Source organism: Doryrhamphus excisus, chromosome 2 (genome assembly GCF_030265055.1).
Source record: "Doryrhamphus excisus isolate RoL2022-K1 chromosome 2, RoL_Dexc_1.0, whole genome shotgun sequence".
Lineage (NCBI taxonomy): Eukaryota > Metazoa > Chordata > Actinopteri > Syngnathiformes > Syngnathidae > Doryrhamphus > Doryrhamphus excisus.
The window spans coordinates 8,186,242-8,205,422 of NC_080467.1; the positions used below are offsets into that span (position 1 = coordinate 8,186,242).

Sequence of the window (19,181 nt, forward strand, 5' to 3'; positions counted from 1 at the left end):
TATATTTTCAGCAAAAAGTTTGTTTTCCTACCAGAAAGACATCCAACAGTAGTTCGTCGGTAATTAAAGAAAACTTAATGAGTTATGAGTGGGAAGATTTTTTTTTCACCCCCCCAAAAAAGAACTTTAAATCATATTGAATGAAAAGTAGCAATGTCATGAGTGGTAATTTTTCTGATGGTAAATGGTGCAGTGGGAGGACAAATATTGTATGAATAATCCATATCAATGAATATCACTACACACAGATGACACAGTAAAAATAATCTTTATGAAATGGATGCATCCATAAGTCCATAAAAAAGACTCTGTAATCATGAAATATTGTCCAATAGTCACAGTACGAGCTTTTCCTTATATTTGCCTGTTGTGTCTGTAACTGGACAGCATGTAGCTGGCTTGACTGGTGGGAAGACGCCATCGCTCCCATCATGAAGCTTTATTGACTCGTCTCAAGCTGGCAATCAGTCAGTGTGCTTTTGACTGTCTGATCACCGAGCATGGATGATTTAATCACCTTTTCATGTTTCTGTGCATGTGCAGCCACCCGTCGAGGCGGGCAGGTGTCATGTGACAAAAAAGAATGGGAGGGGGGTGCGCCTCTGCGTTCACCTTTTGCGTCAGATTAGCTGCTCTTCGCCATCCCGCATGCCGTGGTACTCTCGACGGCAGCTTAATCTCATTTTAATGACCACTCGCTTGTCCAGCGTGTGTGTGTATGCGGCCCATGTCTTGACGTCCCATCTTTTGGTGTTTTTATCTGAAAATGGGGTTTCTGCCATAATATGACACATTCTTAGAACATGGTGTGTTCCAATGGTATGAGACTTGAATCATGGCAGAAAAACTTTGTCTTTATGTGAATAGTTTTTCAAGAAAGTGTATAGGCAAGTCCTTTTGATGAGGACAAAAAGTCAATGTAATCAGAATCAAGTCTTTTTTTTATAAAAAGTTATGAGGGAAAAAAATGAAAGAGAAGCCATATTTTTCGAGGGGTAAAAAACAGGTTAATTTTTTTAGGACAAAAAAGGCAGTATAATTGTGAGAAGCATAATTAAAAAAAAAAAAGTAGTTAAGTTAGTGTGAGACAGCCATGAGAAATGTATGTTTGTTTGAGGGGAAAAGTTCTGAGGTTAATTTTTGAGGGCCAAAAAGGCTCTTGTGAGATGCAGTATTAAAAAAAAATCATTTTTTTATTGGACAAAAGTGTAATGAGAATAGTCATAGCCCTTTAGTAAAAGAGGAAGAAATCTGTTTTTTTGTTTTTTAGAAAGATGGAGAAAAAAAAGTAACATTTTATGAGGGGGGGCGTCTATAAAAAGAATAGTCACTTTTTTTTTAATCAAGACAACATTTTTGGGGGGGTGGGGGTCAATGTAATGAGTCTTAAGAGTGAGTGGAGCCTTAAAAGAAGCCTTTCTTTAGTAAAATCTATTGTTTTTTAAAAATGTGATGAAGAAAAAATGAATGAAAAAGTAATTTTTCAAGGCAAAAAAGTAATGGAGTTAATTTTTTCTGACACAAGGCGGTGTTTTTGTGAGAAAAAATAAATAAGTTATGAAGTCCGTGTAAGAAACCCATGAAATCAAGTTTTGTTTGTTTTTTTTTGTTGTTTTTTTGTTGAGGGAAAAAGTTGTAAGGTAAATTTGAGGGCCAAAAGGCGGCATCAGAGAATTTTTTTTTTTTGTATTTTTCAAGAAAAGTCATGAGTAAGTTATGAGAAGCCATATTTTTTTTGATGAAAGTGAGAATCGTCTTTGAGATAGAGTAAGAAAAACGGGAGTGTGTGAAAGGCAACGTTTTCTATGGAAAAAAGTGTTAGAAGCTGTAAATTTTGAGAATCAATTAATGATTATTAACCACATAATGATGATTATTTGGAGAAAGTGATGAATTGTGCAGAGCGAATGTAATATATGTATATCTATATATAATATATAATAGAGCAGGCAGGCGGTGCAGGTGTGCCTGTCATTATTATTCATTGAGTGTTCCAATGCATTCTAACATGTTTTCTATATCTCCTTATGCGGGCTTTCTTTGATAGCTTTCCCAGCAGCTCTTTGAAACGACAACAATTAGCGTGCGTCTTTGTGCAATAATTGTCAATCATCCACACGAAATTGATAGGCTTTAAATGGCCACAATAATGGCCCAAATGGCTTTACAATGGCCCGGCTAAGCAGGGATGATGTGGCGCGGCTGACATGCCCGCGCCTTTACCAGCTCCCCCCCCAATAAACCCCCCTATAAGGTTAATGCATAAATAAGCAAATCAAATCCATGCGTTACCCCAATTCACTCCATTTTAATTCCTCTTTAATAAAGAGCCGAGCCCCGCCCCCCTGTCCCGCCATTTACCTCGGATTTTGCCTGATGAATGCCATAAATGTAAATCAATCTAGATGAGAAAGGGAAGAGGGGAGGAAAGAACGGGGGCTGCCGAATTTCATCTGGGAAAAAAAAGCCCGGCTCATAAAAAGCAGCTGTTTGCGCAGTAATCTTTTTACGTGCCCTGTCACTCACCTTGCCTTTTGGGATCTGCTTGCCATGTATACCTTCTTTTGCCATATTTACCCCCTGCTCCACTCCTCCGACCCCCCCCTCCCTTGGAAAAAAAAAATGCCTATTTTTTCCACTCCCGATCCTTCTTGTAGTTGTTGGAGTGAAAAGAGGCGTGCATGGATGTCAAATTGCCCTCAAAACCCCCCATGAAAGATTGATTTGCGACACTTTTCAGGGGCCTTGACATCACTTTGAGGGAGGCGGGGGGAATAAAGGGAGGAGCTCAATGGGGGGAAAAGCAGCCGTGGAATAAAGATGTCCTAAATAAAGAAGGAAAACTGCCCATTTAGCTGCACTCCATCAAGCTGGAAAAATAGCCAAAAGGGTATATACTCATCTAATACTAGGGAGGGGGGGGGGGGGGTGCAGCACAACAACACCCATGAATATTAAACTGCTTTACCTCAACCATGCCTTGAAAAAGTGCAGCCCGTCAAAGCAGCTTTGCATGGGAACAATGCTGTAAAACACCCCCCCCTCCCAGCATAAAAAAATATATTAAAAAAAAAAGCACATGAGCGTGTTTCTATTCATGTCATTCCCGCGCTTAGTCCTCTCATTAAATAACATTACAGGCACATGAATAGCAAATGCACTCGGCACGACAATGGCTCCCACTTCTTACCTTTTATTGGATTTTTCTATCTCACGTGCAGCTTGGGGTTCATCCATGAGAAAAGTAGCCATGATGAACATTGCGATGTAATAGTCATTATTTCTTTTTTTTGGGGGGGGGGGGGGGGCTGTGAGGAAAAAGTTGCCTTAGGAAAAGTTGATATTTGGGAGAAAAAATGTCAAAATGATTGTAAAAAAGTAAATGTGAGAAAATTAAACTGAGAATTTGTATTTTTTTCCAAGAAAAAAAAGTTACTGATTAAACGGTTTTGAGAAAAAGGTCAATATAACGAAGTCTGTATGAGAAAATAAAAAAACCTATGAATTTTTTTTTTCCCCCAAGAAAAGTCAATCTCATGAAAATGGTCAGCATTGAGGCATGAGGCATGAGAAAAGTCAGTATGAGAAAGTAAAAATGTCATGACAATATACTCAATGTAATGGTCATTTTCTGACAAAAAACAAGTAACATGAAAAAGGCCAGAATGAGGTGGAAAAAACTTGAGAATTTGTTTTTTTTTTTTTAAATAAAAAAGGTCAAGCATTTGAGAAAAAGGTCAAAATGACAAAGTCTGTATGAGAAAATAAATCTAATGAGAAAAAGTCTGTATGACAAAATGAACCTATGAGAATTTGTTGGGTTTTTTTCAAGAAAAGTCAATCTCATGGTAATGGTTGGCGAGAAAGAAGTCAGTATGAGAAAGTAAAAATGTCATGAGAATATACTCAATGTAATGGTCATTTTCTGACAGTCATGGGTGAAAAAGGCCAGAATGAGAAAAAAAAACTGAGAATTTGTATTTTCAATTAAAAAATCAATGTAATGACAATGGTCAGCATTTTTGAGAAAAATGTCAATATGATAAAAAGTCAGGATGCGAAAGTAAAAATGTCATGAGAAAAAAAGTCATGAGAAAATACTCAATCTAATGGTCATTTTCTGAGAGAAAGGTTTATCGTATGAGAAACGGTCATATGAGAAAGAATGAGGGGGGAAAATGAAAAGTTAAGATGAGAAAGTCAATATGAGAATCCTATAAGCTGTTTTGTTTACAAGAAAAAAATTACTTATTGATAAATTTTCCAAATAAAATGAAGAAAAACATGAGGCAAAAGTCAGGATATGAAAGTCATTGTGACATTTTTTAAAGTGGGTATGAGACTATTGTTTTCCGGGGAAACAGTACTGTACTGTACTTTGGGGAAATAACCATTGAGAAAAAAGTACAAGGGAAAGTCATACTTTGAGAAAAAATGTGAGGATGAGAAACTCTGCGGAATGACCCCCCCCCCCAGCAGTTCCACAAACCTATTACACCACCAGAGAGTAGCCTCTCCAGGCCCGGGGGCGTCCAAAAAGGAGGGCATTCCTTTGAGGACAACCATGCCCAAATGTTGCTTTCGTTTACCTAGCTTCTATTTCTAGCCGTGTCCTAACACCTCTCCCCCAAAGATTGTCTCATTCCACAGGAAGAGCGCTGCAGAAGCTGTTTTGCCACCCGGCATCAACCCTATTGTACCCCCCCCCCCCCCCCCCAGGAACTAAGGCACATACATTTAGAGTACTTACTAAGGAACTAATGACGAATGCACATTTAGAGTAGTTACTCAGAGCTAATGAACTAATGATGAGCTAATGAGTGATGTAGTTAGTGTAGTGGGGAATTAAGGCACATTCATTTAGAGTAGTTACACAGGAGCTTCTGAGTAGATTAGTTACTGAGGAACTAAGGCACATACATTTAGAGTAGTTACACAGGAGCTTCTGAGTAGATTAGTTACTGGGGAGCTAAGGCACATACATTTAGAGTAGTTACTGTGAAACGTACATTCGAAGTAGCTATTGAGGAACTGATGACCACTGTACATTTAGAATAGTTACAGAGGATGTAGTTAGAGTAGTTACTGAGGAGCTAATTAACTATGAGTAGAGCGTAGTTACTGGGGAGCTAATGACCTAATGAGTAGTTACTGAGGAGCTAATGAACTAATGAGTAGTTACTGAGGAACTAATGAACTATGAGTAGAGTATACTGGGGAGCTAATGAACTATGAGTAGAGTGGTTACTGATTAACTAATGAACAGAGTAGAGTAGTTACTGTGGAGCTAATGAATTATGAGTCAAGTGGTTACTGATGAGCTAATGAACTACGAGTGGAGTAGAGTAGTTACTGAGGAGCTAATGAGTTATGAGTAGAGTGGTTACTGATGAGCTAATGAACTACGAGTAGTTACTGAGGCGCTAATTAACTATGAGTAGAGTAGTTACTGAGGAGCTAATGAACTGCGTAGTTACTAAGGAACTAATGAGTAGTAGTTATTTTTAGGTAGTTTGTTATCAACTGCTGTCATTAGTGTACCTTATCATAAAGTGTTACCTAATGTATATTTTTGATTATAATGGGGGGGGGGGGCAGTATAAAGCAGGAATCCGTGTTAGAAGACTTTTAGTGAGAAATGTGTATTTTTAACAGTATTTTGCTGACAAAAACTATGATGTTTATTTGTTAAGGAAAAGGGAGTATTCCAATGTGTTGCTTTAGGATGATAATGGCGGCGGTTATCCACAACAGTAGAAGTTTAGCAGCATGCGTGGGCAGCCCACGCTGCAAGGGGTGTGTCATTAATAAGTAATTGGGGCCTGGGCGGCACTACCCCCCGCCGGTATAAAGGGCCCCTCAAGAGCCAAGCGGGGCCAGATCTCACTCGCTCGCTTTGGAAAAAAAAGGGGGGTACCACCTTCTCCTCTTCCACCTCCTAGTTTGTCATCTTCCAGCTGCCATCCGAGACCCAGGGACGACATGGGCTCCGTGCTGCCCGCAGAAGCTTTGGCCCTCAAGTCTGGATTTAAGTGTCCTGCCCGGGCGGTGCTGTCGGACGTGATCACGTCGGACGTCCTGCACAGCTTCCTGTACGGCCGCTGGAGGAACGTCCTGCAGGGGGGGGAACACTTGCAGGCCGAGGAGCGGCACGCCGGCTGCACCAGAACCGCATTCACCGCCGAAGTGTTGGCGCAGTCCTTCGCTGGAGGTAGGAACTCTTATTAACACCTTCTCCGATTGATTGTTTATCTTCTTGTCCCTCCGTGGAATGAACCCTGATTGATGTCATCGGTTCGAGTCCGCTGTGAGGATCCGGCAAACACAGAATGTGCTGCTTTCTGAAGCTAATCCGGTTCAATTAGTTGTATTTTCCTTAAAGCAGATGCAAATAAGGAAGAACATCCAGACATGACAAGTTGATGGTCGAATTTACTGACGGCTACTTTAATGTCTTTAAAATTGAAACCCGGCGTCAACAGATTTTATTTCCCACATACCCCCCTATTTAATTGTAGAATGCCTGTGATTGAAAGCCCCCCCCCCCCCCTTCTTTTTTTTAAATGCATTTGGTTAACTTTGCGCTTGACCTGGGAAAGTTTTGCGCCAAGGAGAAGCTCGGCTTTTCTTTTTTTTGGAGAACTTTATCCGCGCATTCATCAATCTGCGGACAGTCTCTTTTCCTGCGCTTGGCAGCCGCGGTGGGGCTCTCTCTTTTCTTGTTCTTTCCCCCAAAAGAGTTGCTGTTCGCGGCATAATGCGGCGTGAAGGCTAAATCTAATGCTATTCATGGCATGTCAGCCATCTAATCGCCTTTCCATTTTTTGGCTTGCCCAGATTCCCGAGTCTCTTTTAACGGGGCCCGGTTTCATTCAGCGCAAATTTATTGCTACAAACTTCTTAAAAGGATAATGAATTTGGAATTAGCCGTCTCTTTTTTTTGCGCTAACCTTTTAATGAATATCACATCTGAAGTGTGACCAATTGCTGGACACCAGCAATGGGGGGACCATTTAACCCCCACCGGACAAAGCTTTTATTTGCATTTTTTCCCTTGCGGCTTGAAATACAAAAAAAAACTTTGATTTTGACATTAAAGGAGTTTTTTTTTGTCTTTTTTTCTCACCCTTTTCGACGGGGATAAAAAAATGCTTTCCGTGGGGGTTTTTTGACGCACAACAAAAACGTTGAATTGAAGCAGATAATCGAATTAAACGGAGGATAATGTGTCCCTTAATGTTTCGATCCCGTCCATTCAGAACCGGTCCTGCACGAGACCGTTTGGCGCCATAAATGGAAATGTCAAAAATGAAAAATGGAGGGAGGGGGGTGAGCAAAAAAATAATGTATTTTTAAAAAGTACAAAACAAAAGTTTTTTTTAAAGCTGCTCTAAGAAAAACGCCAAAAAAATGCTAAATGCAAATTTTCAAAATAAAATACCCCCCAAAAAAGATGCCAAACATTTGTCAATAAAATGAAACAATTATTTAATGATCTATGTCTCTTTGTAGAAGTCCAGAAGTTATCCAGTCTGGTGCTTCCCAGCGAAGTCATCATCGCCCAGAGTTCCATCCCAGGGGAAGGTCTTGGAATCTTCTCCAAAACCTGGATCAAGGCCGGCACCGAGATGGGCCCATTCACCGGCAAAGTTCTCTCCCCGGAACACGTCGACTTACTGAAGAACAACAACCTGATGTGGGAGGTGAGCCTGAAGGTCTTCACGTGGCCCTGGAGGTCTAGCTGAGGTCTCCAACCTGTGGATGATCTGAATGGTTTTATCTTCTTGAAGGTGTTCAACGAGGATGGCACCGTGCGGTACTTCATCGATGCCAGCCAGGAGGACCAACGCAGCTGGATGACCTACATCAAATGTGCCCGCAATGAGCAAGAGCAGAACCTGGAGGTGGTCCAGATTGGCAGCAGCATCTACTACAAAGCTGTGGAGGTACAGGGAACTTTTTGTAGGATTCTTCTATCCTTAAAACACGACTCTCTGTGGGCCGCCAGCAGCAATAACACCCACATTTATACATATTAATAATAATATTATTATTATTGCATTAATAGAATCCTGTCCCTTTATTTAGACTATTCCACCAGACCAGGAGCTTCTTGTGTGGTACGGAAACACTCATAATACATTCCTGGGAATTCCTGGAGTTCCAGGAACAGACGAAGAGCAGCAGAAGAAGAGCAGAAATGGTAAGATTTTTTTAAAATATATTTTTAAATATATTAAATATATTTTTAATATATTTTTTTAGTATTGGTATTTTTTGGGAGTATTTACACTACTTATTTCATCTTTTTAATCCTTTTTTTATTTTACTATTTGCAGTTTTTAAGGCCTTTTTTAAATTTTAATTACAATAATTCAAACGTATGAATATGAGTGATTTTTGGTGTCAGTAATAATACCTCATTAATGTCAGTAATACCTCCACATGCCTAAGTAACAGTACTGTCTTCCTTAGATGACTCCCAGTCCTGCGAGTCCATCTGCTCTCCGCCCTCGTGCTCGTCGTCCTCCGCCTCCTCCGTCCACACCTCAGGCCGCATGCGCTGCGTCATCTGCCACCGCGGATTCAACTCCCGCAGCAACCTGCGCTCGCACATGCGCATCCACACGCTGGACAAGCCCTTCGTGTGCCGCTTCTGCAACCGCCGCTTCAGCCAGTCGTCCACGCTGCGTAACCACGTGCGCCTGCACACGGGGGAGCGCCCCTACAAGTGTCACGTGTGCCAGAGCGCCTACTCGCAGCTGGCCGGCCTGCGCGCGCACCAGAAGAGCGCCCGACACAAACCCGCCATCACCGGGCCCGAGGCGGCCGCACAGGGGTCACCTCCTCCTCCTCCTCCTAGTGCTGCTGCAGCGCCTCCTACGGCCGCCCAGCCGATGCCATCCGTCGTTCGCCAACAGCACCACCACCATCACCACCACCACCATCCCGTTCCCATGGTGCACCACATCCCAGCCTTGGTGCTCTGACCACGGCCGAACGAAACAACGTTGCACTTTAGATGACAGGAGACTTTATGTGTAAAAACATTCATCTCTCACGTCATCAACATCCCGCAATTGCCTCTTTGACATGGACATCCTGCACAATACCAGACACAAACTGTTATCATTGACGATTAGATGATGGCGGCCATGTTTTTCAAACAGTCTTTTACAGACATGTGCTTGTCGGCCCCCCCAAGCTATGTACCAAATTTGGTGGTGATGAGTTACAGTAAGTACAAAGTCACAGGAAGTGACACCATCTCAAAAGCCAGAAAATTCTGTGAAAAAGGAGCAACTGCCTGTAAAAGCCAACTTCTGTATGAACAGCACCGTCACGGAATGATGGCAGGAAGTCGTTCTGGCGGTTTTTCATCCCCAGCAGAAGTGGGTTGGCCACTGTTTGAAAAGATATTCTGCTGAGGTCTTCAGGTAGAGCCCGGTTGGAGCTGCTTTGTTAGGGTTCTGTGTGAAAGGCCAAGGTTGGTTACGCCGCTACTTTGCAGGATCTCTGCATGAAAGAGGCTGAAGGTCCGCCTGTCACAAGCCCCCACCCCATGTTTTCTATTTATTCCACTCGTAACCGGATTTCTTAAATGTTGTGGTAGCATTTTTGGGAGGGGAGGGCCCCAAAAACACTTCATCCTTCAACCATTAACACAAACATCCCAAGTTTCCATTGTCAAATATGAAAATGTCACTTTAAACCTGATTGAAGGCCCTGATCATACAAAGAACTGAGTGAATGATAAACGTTCACACGCAAATTTCAACGTGTACGGAGCCAATTATTGTGTCATGCTAAGATATGCTAAGTGTACTGTATGCTATGACTTTATATGAGTGTAAATACATTTGTCCTTGTATGCTAAATAAATCATATGAATTTATGTGTGTGTTTGAATGATCAAATATTAGCTTAAACGGTAAGTCAAAGTATATTTCCATGCATGCACATTAACAGTAAAGTAATTTTAGTTAATTCAATAACTATTGGACAGTATTCAGTACCTGCAACTTAAACTTGACCATATTTTATTCGATTTTATTTTTTAATAATTGTTATATTTGCACTGCTTCTGGTACTGTGAATCAATCATTTGCTTCAAATCTTTCACGTTGATATTTTTATATTCATATGTTACTTTTATTGATACGTATTTAGACAGTCAATCACATTTTAATTTTCAATTTTTTAGACTCAAATCTATTTTTTTATCAAAGCTTTTGACCAATAATTCCAATTTTAAACTAATTGCTTATATTTAAAAAATACTATCTAATAAAAGTTTAAAAAAAATCAAAATAACGGATTTGAGTTATATAATACTTTCGAATACATAGTCATTTAACAACCTTAATTTACAAAAAATACAATAAGGACGGTTTTCCACTCTTGTGATCATTTTCTGCACGTATCTTTATATCCACACGATGTCGCCAAATACCCAGTTAAAAAAGAGGCGTTAGACGACCATACTTGTTTATTTTTATTAATTACATTTCCAATTATTACATTATCCAACACAGTGGAAAGTGTTGTTGTGTTTGTCAGTTGTCAAACATTATCCGACTTCCTGAGAGGAAGATTCCGGAAAAGTCATCATTGGAACAAACACTAGTAGTAGTAGTAGTAGTAGTAGTAGAATTAGGAGACAAGTGTGGTTTTGTCCTTTGAGACCGTCCACACTTGTTGTCCTGCACGGAAAACAAAACACTTTAAGGCTGCATATCTTATTTTATATATAAAAATATATATACATTTGATGCAGTAATAATGACCTTTACTCCGATTGAATCATCCTGGTGCTGCAGCTGGCTTCAGCTCCTTTGTGCAGCAGCAAGAAGTGATAAACTCTGCGATGTTTCTCACCGCTGAAAGAAAGCACAACACAGTAAGGCAACCTGACTTTCGCCCTATCAGATGTTTTTTTTTAATAATAATACAACACTGAGTACTTACCAGAGATGATTAGTCACAACATGGTGCCTCTGTTGCGTTTTTCCCTCCCTTTACCAGGTCACTTTAACACTTCAGTCCCGTTGTTCCTATGCGGATGAATGATGTGAGAGCACTGAAGCCAATGACACAGCATTTCTGATAAAGGTAACCTGAGAGACACCACAAGGTATCACGTCACCGCCTACTAAACCTTTCCACTCGGTGTTCGCCTCGGGTGACCATATTTTGATTACAAAAAAAAAACAACAGGACACTCGGCTCATTTTGTTCTCAATATGGTGTGTCCACTTGTTGCTATTTTGCTAATGCTAACTGCTGGGCCTCATTTAATGTAGCACTCAGAAGCCATGTTAGCCACGCGAGACATGTTCGCGGACATCAGGCAAAATAAGTTTTGAATGTGTTCATTTTGTTCTGTATTGTTAAGTGAATTTCAAAATATGTCATTACGTACAAGTTAGGTTTTGTTGAGTTGTCAAATTAAAGCTCCCCAGCACAGGTCACATGACACTGGGGAGAAAAAAAGGACTAATTGGGCCCAATTAGTACATTTTGACATGGACTGTATTCACTCTTATTGCTAGCCGTTCTGACATTAAAAGTTGTGTTATTTTGTGGGAATGGCAAATTTACAGTTTTATCTTTTTTGTCCCATTAAAAGAGTTTGAGACAATATTGTTTATTACAAAATATATTTTGGAACATCACCAATATTTTCAGGGAAAATGGACCCTCTAAAGTGGCAAGATGTCAACTCTGCAAGTGTCATGGGATTTACTGTGCATGTTTTGCTTTTTCATTCATTTCAATTCATTTCAGGGATGACATCACATGCAGAAGAGTGGCCTATTTGTACATAGCAGGTACAAAGTGCATGATTTTAAACATTACACAGGAAAATTAACCAGATCCACATTAAAAATATCTTATTCGTTCTTTGCTCATGCCTAATCCATAACCTAGATTACCCAAATTAATTACGAATAAACACCCATAGAAATAAACAAGCAAGCAAAGAAACAGCTATTTATTTATATGTCTAAGAGCAATATATCAAGCTACCGACAATAGATTAATTGGCCTGTGGGTGACGATGTCTCTGTGCACGACTAGTACGGCCTAGCCGCTTGTCCGTTAGCTATTTGGAAGGATTGTTGTCATTTTCCAAGCGGCTAGCCGTCATCGGTGGCTAGCTAGACAGCCGTGTGCTATTCTCCCCGCAGCAGGTTTGGCCTCACTTTTCGCTGACCCTTGTATTTAATGCATTTATCATTGAGTGGGATAAGTCGTGTAACGTAGGCGCCAGTTTATGAAGCTGTTGTCAAAAGGTAATTTCGTCAGCACAGAGTTGGAAACCTAAACGTCAGCTAGCAAGCTAGCAGGTTTAGCAACAAGTTCGCCTTAGCTTAACGTCAGCGGCTAGCTTGTCTACGTCTGGCGAGAGAACATATGACAAAAAAAAAGTTGAACTCATGTTTTTGCTTGTGTGCGTTTTGTGGGATAGTTTAAACGCTGTGGGGGAACGTTTTGATAAACATATACTGTGTTGTCAGGAGTTTTCGATCCTCTGCCAAGCACATTTACCATGTTAGGTCATAATCAGTGGACGGGCTGGTTTGTCAAGGGAGATGACATTCTTATTTCCTGCCTTCTTATATATTAATATCAAGTCTTATCCACTACTTACTCCCACTGTAGCATAATGTTATTGAGACTGTAAAACAAAAACAAAACACCAGATAGTGCCTAAATGTATCCTCATTTAAATGTAACATGTGCTGGAAGTTATATTGTTGTCTCCCTGTGACTGTTGACGACTGTGTGCCCACCCAGGATGTTAGGATGGAGTGTGGCCCATTTCTGCCCGACAGCGTGGTGTTGGAGATCTTCCTGCGTCTACCCCACGATGCTGTGCTGAGAGCGGGTCTGACGTGCCGCCAGTGGCTGGCTGTTTCCAGAGATGAGTTCCTATGGAGGGAGCTGTTCTACTCCTACTACCGCATCCCCCGTAACGTACCCCGACACCCAGGTTCGGGCGCACTCTCAGTCCCTTTTAGTCCTCCTCTGTAGTTGTGACTAACTAACTGTGTGTTTGTGCAGCCTCCGTGTCGTGGTACAGGGAGTTCAAGCGTCTATTTGACTGCATTCCCTGTGTAGAGGTTCAAACGCTGAGGGAGCACAGCGATCAAGTATTGCACTTGGCCTTCTCTCACCGAGGTCACCGTTTCTCCTCCTGCTCCAAAGACTGCACTGTCAAGGTAATTTAAGGGACACAGCATGACAATGATAACAAATATTACAGGTCTCAAGTTTAAACAAATATTTATTGAAATGTAAACACTGAACACAGTAGGATTTCAGCTTTTTTAAACACACATTTAAAGGGCATTATCAATTTTAAAAGGAGTAAATATTCAACCATGTGCAAAACATTTCTGTCGTAGTTTAAGTTTTATCTAGCATCAATGTGCCCCCCCCCCACCCGCCCACCTCCACACACAAACACATCACACTGACACAATTTAGTAAGATATCATTAAATTTGGTGTTTTGCACAGTAAAGACCTCGCATAAGCAGACACGGCTGCTCCAATTCTTTACGACACGTTAAATACGACACGCATTTAACCTCAGCCCGGCGTTGGCTGAATGAAACTCCTACAAACACCATGTGACTGAATTGCCAACGTTGCCATTAAAGCGGTGTTGGTAACAGCTGTACATATTAGCCTCCAATTACATCAACAGCTCCCTAATTCCAACGGTAGGCACTTTTAAAGATGAAGCATTCAGCAGCATTCCTGGTTTTCAGACCCCAATTAAACTATATTGTAGCGTCGCTGGGAGCACTTCCTGGTTGCCAGCGTGCTTTGCAGCACCGTCGATGTAAATAGTTTGTCAGTTTGTAGTTAAATTTGCATAGTTGTTTATTCTTGGTCTGATCAACTAGTGAGAGTGCTTTTATTCGTCTGTTGCGTTGGTATGTGATGTTTTTGGGATTTCTTGTTGTCACACCATGACTTAAACTGTTATGCCTATGTGAAGGGCTATGTATGGTGTAAAAAGCAAGCTTATTCTTTTATTTAGCATTCATGTTACCTATTTCAAAGCAGGTGGCAATATTTCAACTAAGCCTAACTGTTAGAGGCTAATTAGAAGTTGAAAACGTACCCTTGTTATGATGTGACGGCGGGGTGCCGCGACTGCGTGTGTTGCAGGGTTTTCCGGCAACACAAAGCTGCCCATGCGGCGGAAAAATATATCGGCGAACGGCCGATACCGATTCAAGTAAAGAACGCAAATATTGTCCGGCCGATGTATCGGTTGATCCTTACAATGCAACCATCTACCCCTGTTTAATAAATTAAATGTATGCCGATCGACTTGACTGTGTTGATGTAAGAATGCTTGCTACTGTATGAGACGTGTATTCACTGTGTAACCAACCGTGAGCTCCCTCATCTTATCTCCATCCCCAATGTGATGTGCCGTGTCGTGTACAGCTATGGGACACGGAACGTCCAGATGGCAACATCTCGCTGGTGCACAGTTCCAGCATGCGTCAGTTCAACTGGGGCTACACCCAGTTTTCCCAGTTCAATGCAGACGACACCCTGCTGCTCGTCTCCGGCGTCTACTTGGGCCCACACCACTCCTCCTCCGGGGAGATCGCCGTCCTCAGTCTGGGTAAGGGAAATATAAAACACACCTGCGCCATCAAATCTGATCTCACAGGAATCTTGATGGAGATCAATTCAATGTAACGTCGCAGAGAACTACACTCTGTTGTCGAGAGTGAGGAACAAGCCGTACGACGTCTTCGGCTGCTGGCTCAACGAGACCCATCTCATCTCCGGTAACCTGCACTGGATTGGCAACATGACGTCCTGCTCCGTGCTGTGGCTCAATAAAGCCTTCCAGGTGACACCCTTCTGCATGTTTAGTAGCTACACATAGCACTTCTATTTCACGCTCAAGCTGTGGCCACCATAAATATGTTTATTAACTGTAGTGACAATCCCTTAAAGCAGGGTTCTCAAACTCAATTTACCTGGGGGCCACTGGAGCTAGGGTCTGGGCAAGGCTGGGCCGCATCAGGTTTTCCACAAAAAAAAAACAACGCATTTATTAAAAACAAAAAAATTTAAAAAACTTTGCTTTGGTTCCAATTTTCTACAAGAAAAGCTCTGATAAAACATTCCACTGTTCTCAAATATCTTACTTTTTATTTTTCTACACAAAATAAGATGAAAAATAAATAAACAAATCAAGAATAAAGAAAATAATTAATCAGTAATAAATAAATAAATATAATAATAATAATAAAACGGCAAATAATAAAAACTTAAGAAACCACATATAGTTGGTGGGTAGACAAATTATTTTTTTCAGATTAAAATGAACAAAGCATTATTAGAGCCCTGTAGACGTGACAAAACACGACTATAGTCACATTTATACTCTTTTTATTTACAACATATTGCGCAACTGCTGGGTCTTGAGACACATGCTAACTCGCAAACTCGAGAGCTAGCGACCTAAACGGTAGCCTTCAAGTTATTTCCTTTAAACTTAAATAGCCAAAAACTTACCACTTCCACACGGATAGGGAGGATAACTATTAACAGTTATTTAACCTTTAACAAGAACATTAATCAAACGTAATAATTTTTTCTGGGTACATGATACCATACAGCATCCATATCAAACTTGCGCGAGCCGCACTAACATTAAACTTTCATATCAAGGCGGGGGCCTCAAACTAGTGTCCTGCGGGCCACATTTGGCCCGCGGGCCGCGTGTTTGAGACCCCTGCCTTAAAGTGTTTTACGGACATATGAAACCCTGTTGGTCCAACAACTCACTTGAAACTCTTCTTCCTCTCCCTCTTTTTCTTTCTGGACAGGATATTGAATCCGAGAATGTCAACGTGGTAAAGCGTCTTTTCAAAATCCAAAACATCAATGCCAGCACCATCCGTACCGTCATGGTCGCCCACTGCCGGCGTCATGACAACCCAGACCTGCTGCTGGACTACAACGCCCAGTCTCAGGCCCGACAGCTGAAAGGACAGCAGCAGCAGCAGCATCAGCCGCTCCTCTTTGATTTGGGAACATCCGGCAGCGATGAGGAGGAGGACGAGGAGCAGGAGCAGGACGGGACGTGCCTGAGAGCCACCGCCCGCCCCCCTACGCAGACCGCCATCTCCAGCTTTGAGCACGCTAAGCAGGTAAGCCAAGGGAAATCATTTAAAGTTATTTATCTGGCTTTAATGTTTATGTTCTGTGTTAGCGGCGTAAGAATGTCGAGCCCAGCCAGTTGGCCATTGAGACCCAGGTGGCCCAGATGATAGGCCGGACCCACACCAAGGCCCCGGAATCAAACCTAATCGAGGCTGCCGAGGCAGAGGACAAGACCTACTTACTGTTTACCACTGGCAGCCTTACGTACTCCCCTCACCAGATAGGTACACTCCGTTGTACCATTATCCACATGGCAGTATCACTTCCTCCTCATAATGGCATCGCTTCTGATTGGTCCAGGCATTAAGAGGATCAAGCCGGACCAGATGACCACTTCTGGACCTGTACTTGGAGAAGAGCGCAGCTCAGACGAGTTTTTTGATTCCCTGGACCACGTCATCGATATACACGGACACATCATCGGGATGGGCCTCTCTCCAGACCATCGGTCAGTAACTCATGGACGTCACATCTGAAATACATCCTCATTCAAATGTGACTTCCTGCTCGTACACGAATGCCACAATTCATGCAAATGCCTCAAAAGTCTCTAAGGTACACAATTTGGTATGAAACGCATCGCTCAGCCTTGGTGGAGGTCTGTGCTCTAGCGTTCTCTCCAACAATCATGACCTTGACGTGGCGTGTCGACCGCACAGGTACCTCTACGTCAACAGCCGGGCTTGGCCGGCGGGCTGCATCATCTCCGATCCCATGTCGCCGCCGCCCATCGCTGAGGAAATTGACCTGCACGTCATTGATCTGAAGAGCCTGCGGGAGGAGAGGCGGAGTCTGCGAGCCCACCGAGCCTTCACCCCCAACGACGAGTGCTTCTTCATCTTCTTGGATGTCAGCAGGGACTATGTTGCCAGGTGAGCCATACTTTTTCACTACATTTTGGCTCTTCTTTAGTCGACTGGTTTCTTGGACGCTAGCAGCATAGCATGCATTGTCTTGACCAAAGACGTTTCCAAATGGACGTTATTATATAATCCTAATGCAAACACAGAATCAATACAGGTGTGTTTTCATCGTATATTGTTTGGTAGTCGGAGGCCGCCGATTGAATAGCCCCGCCTTGAGGGCTCCATTACAGTCGTCCCTCGCAATATTGTGGTTCGATTATCGCTCCTTCGCTATTGCCGTTTCGTGGTAGACTATGATTTACTATTAGTCAACACCTACTGAAATACAGGAGATGTGTAGTATTCTGGTCAGCAGGTGGCAGTAATGACACTAAACATAACCGACATTACCATAACACTACATGAAGTCAGCCATGGCATCTCTGACATGATGGAGAGGAGAAAAAAAAGTTCTCCCATTCCATGTGGAAGTGGTACTTTTTTTTAATGTGAAACATGACCGCACATGTCTTTACCTTTACTCTGTTTTCTAAAGAGAGAAAAACAGCTAGTGTGGGAGCTAACAGGACACAACTATTTGGATTATTAAGACCCAAAACCCACAAAAATTCAATTTATATAGCTGCCCTGCATATAAGCCAAGCTTCAGCAATATGGCTATATTTTTCTCCCGCCACTACCGACAGCTAACGGGGCCCAAACCAAAACAATGCAATAGGACACCAAGCTGTACTTCCTGGGAAACAACATCCACCCACATCCCAAAACATGCATGTTAGGTTCATTAGCGACTCTAAAATGTCCATCAGTACGAATGTGAGTGTGTATGTGTGCCCCGCCTCCCGCCCAAAGTCAGCTGGGATAGGCTCCAGCATAAGAAGAAGGCCGGATGGGTCTGTTACCAATGAAGGGCTATAAACAAGGGACCCCAATTTCCTTTCCCTAACCTCCGCCCTACCATCTCCACCCCGCTTCAGCGGCGCCGAGGACAAGCACGGCTACATCTGGGACCGCCACTACAACATCTGCCTGGCGCGGCTGGCCCACGATGACGTCGTCAACTCGGTGGCGTTCAGCCCCGCCGACCAGGAGCTGCTGCTCTCTGCTAGCGACGACGCCACCATCAAGGTGTGGCGCTCGCCCCGCACGGTGCGCCTCACGCAGAGCGCCGTGCGGCCGCACAGGCCCCGTGGACTCCTGGCGTCGTGGTTGAGCCGAAGTAAGAACTCCACGGGTGGCGGCCTCAACGGGAAGCCGTGATAGTATTTCCTGTGTGGAGAATGGGGGGGTACATGAATACACTCCATGCAAGTGTCCTACATTGTTACCGTTTGATTTGGCCCACTTTGTGCGCCACATACATGCAATGGCCACCAGCGGGCGCCATTGTGCAAACAATGCAACAACACAGACTGTTGACAGCTGTGACATGGACTCATTTTTACCCGAAAGACAAAAACATTTTAGCTTTGTTTTTTTTTTTAACATCGCAACACACTCAAGAAATGACTGATCAGTGTGGAATTATTTAAAGTGGGTGGAGTTCTGTGACGCATGACTGAGAGGATGAAGTTTTGGAGAAAAACACAAGATGATGCATGGAGACTAAAAGCTCTCATTTGTGACAAAGTGAACCACATCAATGATCAAATAAGATGAAAAGTGAGCATTGTTACCATAAAAACACAACGTTCAATACAGCTGCTGTTTTAACTGCAGGTGTACCCAATGTGGCCTGTTAGCATAGCATATGTTGAATATGTTCAAATCCCGTGCCCTTAACCTCCTTCAACTACTCGTGTACCTGTACATCCTTTAGTCTTATTTACAACTCACCACCTCAAAGTTTTGTTTTTGTGCACAGTTGAACCTGTAAGGTTGACCCAATAATAACATATCCAAAATAAATATATCTATGGAGCAGCACCACGGAGATCCCTCACACACTTTTGTGCTTTTATTTCTAATAAAACGTCCATGCAAATGACTTTGCACATCACAATTGTTTTTTTTGTTACAATGGAAATGTTCTGAGAAATATAATATACATATGGAACACTGCGGTCACAACACTTTATTGTGAAAAACGCTTATAAAAAGCAAA

General features: G+C 42.4%; 2 protein-coding genes and 1 long non-coding RNA gene across 9 annotated transcripts; 2 read left to right on the top strand and 1 right to left on the bottom strand.

Annotated features, from left to right (window-relative positions):
* Window positions 1-5,626: 5,626 nt before the first annotated feature.
* On the top strand, window positions 5,627-9,825 carry LOC131111326 (PR domain zinc finger protein 12-like). The gene is made up of 5 exons (XM_058064093.1): window positions 5,627-6,211; window positions 7,513-7,703; window positions 7,791-7,946; window positions 8,089-8,203; window positions 8,476-9,825. Exons 1-5 carry the CDS (start codon window positions 5,983-5,985, stop codon window positions 8,988-8,990), a joined length of 1,206 nt encoding a protein of 401 aa, XP_057920076.1. The 5' UTR covers window positions 5,627-5,982; the 3' UTR covers window positions 8,991-9,825.
* A 658-nt stretch (window positions 9,826-10,483) lies between these two features.
* On the bottom strand, window positions 10,484-11,474 carry LOC131107359 (uncharacterized). Of its 2 annotated transcripts, XR_009120249.1 has the most exons (4): window positions 11,423-11,474; window positions 10,969-11,054; window positions 10,788-10,880; window positions 10,484-10,703 (listed from the first exon to the last, which is right to left on the bottom strand). It is a non-coding gene; the product is annotated as an uncharacterized LOC131107359 (long non-coding RNA). The 2 variants fall into 2 exon arrangements; XR_009120248.1 differs by lacking the exon at window positions 11,423-11,474 and having other exon boundaries at window positions 10,969-11,316.
* Window positions 10,860-19,064, top strand: fbxw5 (F-box and WD repeat domain containing 5). Of its 6 annotated transcripts, XM_058057164.1 has the most exons (12): window positions 10,882-10,900; window positions 11,026-11,112; window positions 11,788-11,831; window positions 12,802-12,997; window positions 13,069-13,226; window positions 14,472-14,655; window positions 14,741-14,889; window positions 15,875-16,198; window positions 16,261-16,435; window positions 16,512-16,659; window positions 16,871-17,083; window positions 18,055-19,064. In XM_058057164.1, the coding sequence occupies exons 4-12, from the start codon at window positions 12,811-12,813 to the stop codon at window positions 18,335-18,337; spliced, it is 1,821 nt and encodes a 606-aa protein (XP_057913147.1). In that variant the 5' UTR covers window positions 10,882-10,900; window positions 11,026-11,112; window positions 11,788-11,831; window positions 12,802-12,810; the 3' UTR covers window positions 18,338-19,064. The 6 variants fall into 6 exon arrangements, with proteins under 6 accessions (XP_057913166.1, XP_057913147.1, XP_057913157.1 ...); XM_058057183.1 differs by lacking the exon at window positions 11,788-11,831 and having other exon boundaries at window positions 10,860-10,900; XM_058057174.1 differs by lacking the exon at window positions 10,882-10,900 and having other exon boundaries at window positions 11,076-11,134.
* The last annotated feature ends 117 nt before the right edge of the window (window positions 19,065-19,181 follow it).

Coding starts and splice junctions, on each gene's coding strand:
- LOC131111326 (XM_058064093.1), top strand. CDS start 5,983: ATGGGCTCCGTGCTGCCCGCAGAAGCTTTGGCCCTCAAGTCTGGATTT. Junction 6,212..7,512: donor GGCGCAGTCCTTCGCTGGAG/GTAGGAACTCTT, acceptor GTCTCTTTGTAG/AAGTCCAGAAGTTATCCAGT. Junction 7,704..7,790: donor ACAACAACCTGATGTGGGAG/GTGAGCCTGAAG, acceptor ATCTTCTTGAAG/GTGTTCAACGAGGATGGCAC.
- fbxw5 (XM_058057183.1), top strand. CDS start 12,811: ATGGAGTGTGGCCCATTTCTGCCCGACAGCGTGGTGTTGGAGATCTTC. Junction 14,656..14,740: donor GATCGCCGTCCTCAGTCTGG/GTAAGGGAAATA, acceptor GTAACGTCGCAG/AGAACTACACTCTGTTGTCG. Junction 17,084..18,054: donor AGCAGGGACTATGTTGCCAG/GTGAGCCATACT, acceptor ACCCCGCTTCAG/CGGCGCCGAGGACAAGCACG.